At 33.9% G+C, this 9,982-nt stretch overlaps 1 protein-coding gene across 1 annotated transcript; it reads right to left on the bottom strand.

Annotated features, from left to right (window-relative positions):
• Window positions 1-8,118: 8,118 nt before the first annotated feature.
• On the bottom strand, window positions 8,119-9,209 carry LOC112099163. The gene is made up of 7 exons (XM_024186274.1): window positions 9,205-9,209; window positions 9,028-9,169; window positions 8,811-8,876; window positions 8,654-8,719; window positions 8,497-8,534; window positions 8,340-8,405; window positions 8,119-8,248 (listed from the first exon to the last, which is right to left on the bottom strand). Exons 1-6 carry the CDS (start codon window positions 9,207-9,209, stop codon window positions 8,363-8,365), a joined length of 360 nt encoding a protein of 119 aa, XP_024042042.1. The 3' UTR covers window positions 8,119-8,248; window positions 8,340-8,362.
• Between the last annotated feature and the right edge of the window lie 773 nt (window positions 9,210-9,982).

Raw genomic sequence — 9,982 nt, 5'->3', positions numbered from 1 at the left:
TATCCAAATCCATATCCACTCATCATTTAATGTAATTTATTTTAAAAAATTCTTAACAATTATGTAATTATAAATGATGATAAAATTTATTCATTAGCATGTATTTAAGAATCTTAAAACTTAAAGGTACTTAATTGATAATAAGACAAAAAATTATCAAGTGTAAAATAAAATTAGGATAGCCTGCCCTAATTTTTTTAAGTTTTTCACTCTACAATTTAGTCTCTTTTTTCCTCTTTAGTCTACTCTCGTTTCTCCACTTCATTTGAATGCTTGGATCAGTTCTTTAATTGTTAGGAAAATCCATAGACTTTAGTTTATTTTTCTATCATTTTCTCATAATCTTATTTATTTTGTATAATCACTAATCAATGGTGGCTATCAACTATAAAATAATTATGTTAATCATATATTTCGTTAAATACGATCATAATAAAAATAATAAAGCACTGAATATAATAAATCATTTTTAACTTATATGTTATTATTTAATGATATAGGAATGATGATGGTGTGTAGTGAATATCAAGATAGTAAATGAGACATTAGAATATTATAATGATCTTATTCCTTCAATTACTTTTGATCGATATTTTATTATCTTTCTTATTTATTTATTTTGGTGTAAAAGTAGAAGCTACAATACTTATTAGATTTTTTGTACACATTATATAATTTAATTGTTACCAATGCATTTTAGTCTTAAATTTTATTTCTAAAAAAATTGATCTCTTATTATTGAGATTTAGAATTCATGATAGATATAGAGCAGATTTGGATTTTAATTTTTCTTTTTAGATTTAGAGCATATATAGATCTTTATTTTTTGTTTTGGATCTAGATCTGAAGCGAAAAATATAGATCCATGACGGATCTGGAGCAGATACGGATCTTAATTTTTATTGCGGATTTGGATCTGGAGCAATGTAGATCCAATCCATATCTGCTCCATTGCCATCCCTATACATGAAAGAGCAGTAGTAAGAAGATTACCATTTTGAGCAAAGGAACAAGAAGGAGTTACTGAGAACTTTGGAGACTTAAAAAGTTGGTACAATTGGCTTAATTGTTCCTTTGTGAAGGCCGGTGTCTAAGAGTCGATTGATTGCTTTTGAGAGTCCTCGCTCACAGTCTGCAATGCCATGCTATCAGCCCCATTTTTCTTCTTGAAATTCGGTGGTTTTCCATGTAATTTCCAGCACATATCCTTGGTGTGCCACGACTTCTTACAGTGTTTACACCAGGGCTTTTTTCGTCTCTCTCCATCTGATTCTGTCTTAGAAACCAGGGTTTTTTTATTTAAATGCCCCCAATTCACCCTCAAATACCAAATTTATACCCTATTACATACATATACCCCATGAAGATAGGAAAAGTCAAAAATAACCTTAAAAAACCAAGAATTCACATCTTTTTTTCCCCCCATGGCTTCTCTTTTTCGGGCTTCTCTCACCATTCTCTATTTTTCTTCTCAACATTTCCCTCTTTATTTTCTTCTCTTCTCGCCATTTTCCCTCTTTGACAGTTTCCTTCTATCTCTCCATTTCATTATTTGATAGTTTCCTTACTTGACTTTAGCTCCAATACAAAGGTTTTTGATAAAAATAAACAGTTAAGAAGGTGCATTATCAAGGTATGTTTGAAATACATTCTATTTATATGGTTAGGTTTTGATTTCATTTCATTATAAGTGTTCTTGCTAATGATTTATAAATTTTAGTAGTACATTATTTATTTTTTGTGCTTGCACACACACACTATTTCATAGAATGTAGGGATTTAAGACTACATTTAAGTTTTGAGTGATTGAAGAATCAGTACAGGAAGAAGTCGGGTACGAAGTCGGGTACGAAGTTGGGTAAATCGAGAATTTAGTCGAGTAAGAATTGGAGATAAGTAAGTCGAGTATATGGTCGGGTAAGAAGTCGAGTAAGAATATTAAATTAGTCGAGTAAGAATATTAAATAAGTCGAGTATATGGTCGGGTAAGAAGTCGAGTAAGAATATTAAATTAGTCGAGTAAGAATATTAAATTAGTCGAGTAAGCATATTAAATAAGTCGAGTATATGGTCGGGTAAGAAGTCGAGTAAGAATATTAAATGAGTCGAGTAAGCATATTAAATAAGTCGAGTATATGGTCGGGTAAGAAGTCGAGTAAGAATATTAAATGAGTCGAGTAAGCATATTAAATAAGTCGAGTATATGGTCGGGTAAGAAGTCGAGTAAGAATATTAAATGACTCGAGTAAGCATATTAAATAAGTCGAGTATATGGTCCGGTAAGAAGTCGAGTAAGCATATTAAATAAGTCGAGTATTAATGGTCAAGTAATAAGTCGGGTAAGTACATTGAGTTGAGTATTAATATTTTTAAAGAAGTCAAGTATGGAGTCTGGTAAGTTGAGCATTCAATCGAGTAAGAAGTGAAGGCAATTGAATAAGTCGAGTATCTAGTCCAATATAAAGTCGGGTATAAAGTCAGGTAAGTTGACCATTTAGTCGAGTAAGAAGTTAAGGCAATTGAATAAGTCGAGTATCTAGTCAAGTACAAAGTCGAGTATAAAGTCTGGTAAGTTGAGCATTCATTCGAGTAAGAAGTAAATGCATTGAATAAGTCGAGTATGTAGTCCAGTACAAAGTCCGGTATGAAGTCTGGTAAGTTAAGCATTCAGTCGAGTAAGAAGTGAATGCATTGAATAAGTCGAGTATCTAGTCGAGTTCTAAGTCGGGAATGAAGTCTGGTAAGTTGAGCATTTAGTCGAGTAAGAAATGAAGACAATTGAATAAGTCGAGTATTTAGTCGAGCGCGAAGTCGAGTAAGTGGATTGAATAAGTATAGTAAGAAGTCGGGTATTTGATGAGTAAGAAATGAGTTGAGTAAGTCAAGTAAGAAGTCAAGTTAGTGTGTTGAATGTTGAGTATTAAGTCGAGTAATTTTACAAAATAAGTCGAGTAATAAGGTCGAGTAAGTCACTAGATCCATATTTTTTGTACTAAAATTTTTCTAATGATGGCAGTGTCTTCACTCATTCATGGCAATTGTACGTGTTCCTATATTGTATAATGGTGAATGGACTCAGGAAAATGGTGAATATAGATTTACCGGTACTCAGATACGGGGTATTAAAGTACCACATTCAACTACACTTGAGCAACTTGTCGAAAAAGTGGCAGAAGTGATTTCTATTGATCTTTCTGAATTTGTTATTAGCATGAAGTTCAAGTTCAAAACATCGTCAGAGCCTTTGCCACCTATGGAAATTTTGAATGATTGTGATGTAGAATTTTTTTTGGAAGAAGCTAATAGCGGTTTTAGAAATCCTCTATGCATCACTTATGAACGTAGGGTAAATATAATCGAGCGTAATGGCGATATAAGGGCAGAGAATAGTCCACCTGCAAGACACATTTCTTGGGAGGAGAGTCACTATTATCCAACCGTTGATTTATCAGCTTCCCAACCTGAAGTTGACAGAGTTAGAATAGAAGATGATAGTTTTATTCCTCATCCAACAGAGGTCCATCTTGATGTCGAAGACAGAATGGTACCGGATATTGAAGCACGAACTGTCCATCTTGATGCCGAAGACATGACACTACCGAATATTGAAGCAAGAACTGATAGTCCACCGATGTTGACCATAATTCAGCCACGGTGTAGTAACAACTATTTGCCGAGACTTGGTTTGCTGGCTAGTAGTAATTCAATAAGCACAAATGATTCGTTCGTTAGTGTTGATAATTTAGCATCAAATGAAGTTGGTGATGATAGTGATGGATTTATGGAAAGACAACAATTTTCTTCCAAAGAGGTCTTGCAAGGCAAGCTCAGTGCATATGCTATAGCAAGAAATTTTGAATATAAAACCTTTAAGTCTGGTAAGAATCTACTTGTTGTCACTTGCGTGGATAAAAATTGTAAATGGCGTCTTCGTGCTGTTAAGGTCAATAATTGTGGTATGTTCGAAATTAGGAAGTATTGCCATGTACATTCTTGTTCCCATGATGTCTCGAAGAAAGATCATCGCCAAGCTTCTGCGAAACTAATTGCCCAAAATATTCAGTTTAAGTATGATGGTTCATCTTCTTCATATAGGGCTGCAGACATTAGGCAGGATTTTCAGCAACAATATGGTTACGATATAAGTTATCACAAAGCATGGAGATCAAGGGAATGTGCAATGCAAATTGTTCGAGGTTCACCTGAAGAGTCTTACAAATTGCTTCCACAATATATGGCAATGCTTGAGAAAAAGAATCTTGGGGCTCGAACTTTCCTTGAGATTGATAACACAAATCACTTCAAGTACTTCTTCATGGCAATAGGTAGTTCTTTGAGGGGATTTTCTTCTTCCATTAGGCCAGTTATTGCAGTTGATGGTACCTTTCTCAAAGGAAAATATAAAGGAACTATGTTCATTGCCACATGCAAGGATGGTAACAATCAGATTTATCCATTAGCTTTCGGTGTCGGTGATAGTGAGAACAATGCATCTTGGTTGTGGTTTTTCACAAAGTTGAGGGAATCAATTGGGGAAGTTGAAAATTTAGTTTTCATTTCTGACCGCCATCCAAGTATTAAGAAATCTGTATCTACTGTGTTCCCGAATGCAACCTATGGAGTTTGTACATACCACTTAAAGCAAAACCTTAGGACTCACTTTAAAGATGTTGATGTTGGTGGTATATTTGAAGCGGCTTCAAAAGCTTATCGACTAACACACTTCACATATTATATGAATGAGATATACAAGGTCAGGGAAGCAGTTGGAAAGTATCTTGAGGAGGCAGGGATTGATAAGTGGGCACGTTCGCACTTTGATGGACGACGTTACAATATTATGAATACCAACATTGCTGAATGCATGAATGGGATTTTAAAATCTGATCGATTGTTACCTATTCATAAACTAATGGATGGGATAATTGACAAACTACGAGAGTGGTTTTGTAAGCGTCGTGAAGAGGCTGCGGCTACAAATAGTCGACTGACAAAATGGGCGGATAAGGTAGTGAGAAGTAGACAAATTGCCTCTCAAAATTTTCGAGTGATCAACTTAAATCTATATGAATTTATTGTTAAAGATGGTGATCTTGATGGGCATGTGAACATGTTAGAGAAAACTTGCACTTGTCGGGAATTCCAACTTGAACAATTACCATGTGTACATGTTGTGGCGGTGTGTAGGCATCGGGATTTTTCAATCTATGATTACTGCTCCCATTACTATTCAAGTGATGCATGGGTGTTAGCATATTCTGAGACTATTTATCCTGTTGGTCCTCAAGAGGGGTGGGATGTTTCTGGTGATGTATGTGCCCGCGAAGTACATCCTCCTCTAGAAAAGCGGTCAAGTGGGCGTCCAAAAAATAATAGAATACCATCTAGGGGTGAGGAAAAGGTGCCTCGTAAATGCAGTCGGTGTGGTGGTCGTGGACACAATCGACTCAAATGCATGACGCCAATGTCGTTACATGAGTGATACCTTGTTTTAAATTTATATGCAATGTAAGTGTCTCAATTCTTGGTATTCATTTATGTTTTATTTATTTCGTTAATGTTGTTTAAATATGTACTAAATTTAACATTATGTGTACAGGGCTTGACGAAGGATTTAGCTTGTATGTTGTCTTTAAATGGTGGCATCGTAGATTTTTGGGTTATGGCTTGAGTTCTTGGAGCAATTAAAGGACTATGCTAAGTCATTGTATAAGGATTTTCGTATTGAAATTGTAGAATGATGAATTTACTAGTTGCTATTTAATGTTTCCTGGATAAAGATCAATTTACTAGTTGTTATTTACTAGTTGAAATTGTATAAGGATGAAATACAATTGTATTTAATGTTTCCTGGATAATTTAAAGTTGTTACAGATACTATTTCATGGTCAGTTATTGCAGATAATATTTAGTAGCTATTACATTTTTTGATAGATGATTACATATTGATACAATCAAAGTCGAGTATTCTCGACTTTTAACCCGACTTTTATATTATAGTCGAGTATTCTCGATCTCAATCCCGACTGCACTGAAAAAAGTCAAGTATTTTCTGTTATTTACCCGACTTCGATGAAAGTCGAGTATTCTCGACCTCATACCCGACTTTGATGAAATAAGTTGATTTTTCATTCAATCTGACGTAATGTTACATTAAAAGCCGAGTATTCTCGACCTCATACCCGACTTTGATGAGTCGAGAATTTTCATTCAATTTGACATAATGTTACTTTAAAAGCCGAGTATTCTCGACCTCATACCCGACTTTGATGAGAGGAGAATTTTCGTTCAATGTTAGAGAAGATTGCAATATAAGTCGAGTTTTCTCGACTATTTACCTAACTTCGATGAGGAGAAATTTTATGTAATGTTAGGCAATATTACACTAAAAGTCGAGTTTTCTCGACTGTTTACCCGACTTCGATGAGGAGAAATTTTGTTCAATGTTAGACAAGATTACATTAAAAGCTGAGTATTCCCGACTATTTTCCTAACTTTGCTGAAGGAAGTCGAGAGTTAAGTCAATCAGAGGAGAATTTTTTAGGCAAACATACATTGAAGTATGGGAATCAAAATACCAGACTTTGATGAAATAAGTTGAGTATACTCGACTCTTTAGCCGACCTACATAAAAAAGTATAAAATTTCTTTGGAGACTTAATGCTGACTAAATAATAACAAAACCCAAAATATTTAACTTATTTCACACATTTACAACAATACAAGCCAGTTCATAAGGTTTTGATTAACATTATCCCAAAAGTTAAACTACAAACTAATACGAAGTCGAGTATTCTTGATTATCCAAAACAATGAACTTCTTGTCATCATCAATCGCACTCCTCTATCAACTTATTGTCAGAAAACAACCTTGTTGCCACTTGTTTTCGGTATGAGTTAATGCCTGCTTGTGTACGAACGTCATATGGAATGTCTAGACCATATACAAGTGCCTCCAAATAAAACATAACAAAAACCCCACAATCATTGCTGCAAGAGATAAATATAAAGTGATAGTTATTTGATATTACATAACTCAAGAGATAATATAAGAGAGGCAACAATATTTCTTACTTGTTTTTTTGTTGTGGGATGTCTGAAACTCGCACAACCTTCCACTTACGAGTTAGAGAATTATTATCAGAATGTGAAGTATACCATGAGATCCTATCTAGAATTAATGGCATCATAACTACAAACGGCAACAATTCCTTCTCAAATGCACTGTCATTCATATAATCTAACATGGAGTCATACACAAAAATTATCTCCTTTTGAAGGTCAAACTGTGCTAGTGCCCAATGATCTTGCTTAGGATGAAGCGGAATATATACCTACAGAAAAAACCATGTAAACCACTAAATGGAGAAAAAAAACTATAGTCAACATGTCAAATAAATATAAGCAACTTACTTTGGAAACATCTTTCCAATGAACAGCACAGTTAAGTTTTTCACCCTTGGCATAATCAACGACATAATTAGTAGCATTATTTGTCCATACTTTTTCAGGGTTGATCACGTAAACTGAATACAGATGCTCTAACTTTCGCTATCATTACAGAAAACAAAAGTGTAAGTGTCTTATATATTTTATATTTTCCTATATGTTTTATAAATGTAATAACAAACTTACTTGATATATAGTGTCCATTATGGCACAAGATGGGGAGTTGACCAAGCTGTGTCGTACAGCATAAAAAAAAGAGTCCAAGTGCTGTAGATAATAAACAATAGTTATTATATGCATTGTTTAACATATTCATTAAAGTACCTAACAAAAATTATTACTGCGCTAGATATCCATGATCTTGGTTTGCATAATAGATGGAAGAAGTCTTTATCTGCGTCGTGGACGGGCCACCTTATTGTCAAACTACCATAAAAAATAAGAAATATTATTACATAGCAACTTGAATAAATATAATTAACCCTAAAACAAGAATAAAAGAAGAAATAAATATAATTAACCCGAAAACAAAAAAAAGAATAAAATAAACTTACGGCTCCATATTGCCATCACGCATCCAATCATCAAAGTTTATTGGACCTTTTGATTCAGTTACTGCATCCTTTCGTGACTTCTTATAAGGGTCAGTGTATGGTGTGCTAACATATACTGATTTTTTTCTCTTTTTTCTCAGATAATGTTGTTCCAATGGAACACAATCTTGTTCTTTGCATCTTTTTTTGTCGTGAGATTTGCTAGAAATTTCATCAGTAATGTTAATTACACCATGTACAGGTGGCTGTATTACAGGTAAATAAAACAAAATTTAGAATTTTGTATATAATTGCTAGTAACTTATTTTAACACGAACTAAATTTAAATTTACCAACCTCAACATCAATTTTATCGGCATCTACATGAGCAGCCCCTGCGGTTTGATGATCATGTGCAGATGGCTGTATTATCGATAAATACAATCAAATTTAGAATTTTGTACATAATTGCTAGTAACTAAATTCAACACGAACTAAATTTAAATTTACCAACCTCAACATCAATTTTATCGGCATCTTCATGAGCAGTCCCTGCGGTTTGATGATCATGTGCAAGTGGTTGTATTACGGATAAATACAATCAAATTTATAATTTTGTACATAATTGCTGGCAAGTAAATTCAACACAAACTGAATTTAATATTACGAACCTGATCATCTATTTTATCATGGTCTACATGAGAAGCCACTGAGATATGAGGATCATGTGCAGGTAGCTGTATTACAGATAAATATAACATAATTTAGAATTCTTTACATAATAGTAACCAACTGAATTTAACTTCAACTAGATTTAATATTACAAACCTGAACATCCATTTTATCTATGACTACATCAGAAGCCACTGAGGTAGGAGGATTATGTGCAGGTGGCTGTATTATGAATAAATATAACAAAATTAGAATTCGCTCGTAATTATTGTCAACTGAATTTAATTTCAATTTTTTCTAAGCCACTGAAATAAATGTAAAAATATATAAAAAAATAAAAATTGCTTCTAAAAGTGTTTAAAATGTTGCAAACCTCATCAGTGAGACTATCTTTGGCTGCATTAAAAGATGCTAGAAACTCCTCGAGTAACTTCGTCGTTCTCCATAAGTCTTTTGTAATGTTGTCAAGCTTTGCTTCCAACACATCAATCTTTTGCACATTTTCCTCGATTTTGCTTAATCTGTCATAAATTTTCTGAAATGTTGGAGCAACATGATCGCCTATGGAGACATGACAAGACGGAGTGACCTACGAACATGTTTTAAGATATACTGCTAAGTTAATTTCATAAACAAAAATCTCAAAATGTCTTTAAACAAATCAACTAACTTACATTTTTGCTTGTTTTTTCGTGGAACGGTGTTGTCCTCTGAAAAGTAGGTGCATTACGTGGCGAAGGAAAAAATCCTGGGGAGGGTGCATTGAATGGTGTGTGTGAAATATCATCAGTGATGGTTGCATGCCTATCATCCATTACAACATCAACTTGCTGCTGCATTTGCACACTTGAATGTGCAGAATTTGGTTCGTTGTTAGGCTCATCACCACTCACAGCATTGAGTTCGCCAAGCTCTTGCTTCCACTCAATTTCCGAAGCCAAGAACCATTGCATGTAATGTTGTGCAATCTCATTACTTCCATCACTTCCGGTGGCATGCAATGATGTCGCTACAGTAAACTATATAATATAGATGTTAATTAAATTATACCAAGAAGGTACTAATGCTTTAACTAAATAACTCAAGTTAAACTAAATAATTCATGTTAATGGTTCGCACTTAAATAAGAATGAAACACTTACGGTGTCTTCCTCTTTCAAGGCTTTATTAATTACATCAGCCATAATCTTGTTCTTACAGAACCACTTAAGAATTCTTGGAACCTTTAAATCACCCTTTTCGGTTGCAAATTTTTGGCCGAATTCAGAAATGACCTCGTATGTCCACACCTGCAATATTACAACACTACATCAATATCATATAAAATT

The sequence above is a fragment of the Citrus clementina genome, unplaced genomic scaffold (assembly GCF_000493195.1).
Source record: "Citrus clementina cultivar Clemenules unplaced genomic scaffold, Citrus_clementina_v1.0 scaffold_9, whole genome shotgun sequence".
NCBI lineage: Eukaryota > Viridiplantae > Streptophyta > Magnoliopsida > Sapindales > Rutaceae > Citrus > Citrus x clementina.
This window is presented reverse-complemented; position numbering and strand designations above follow the sequence as displayed.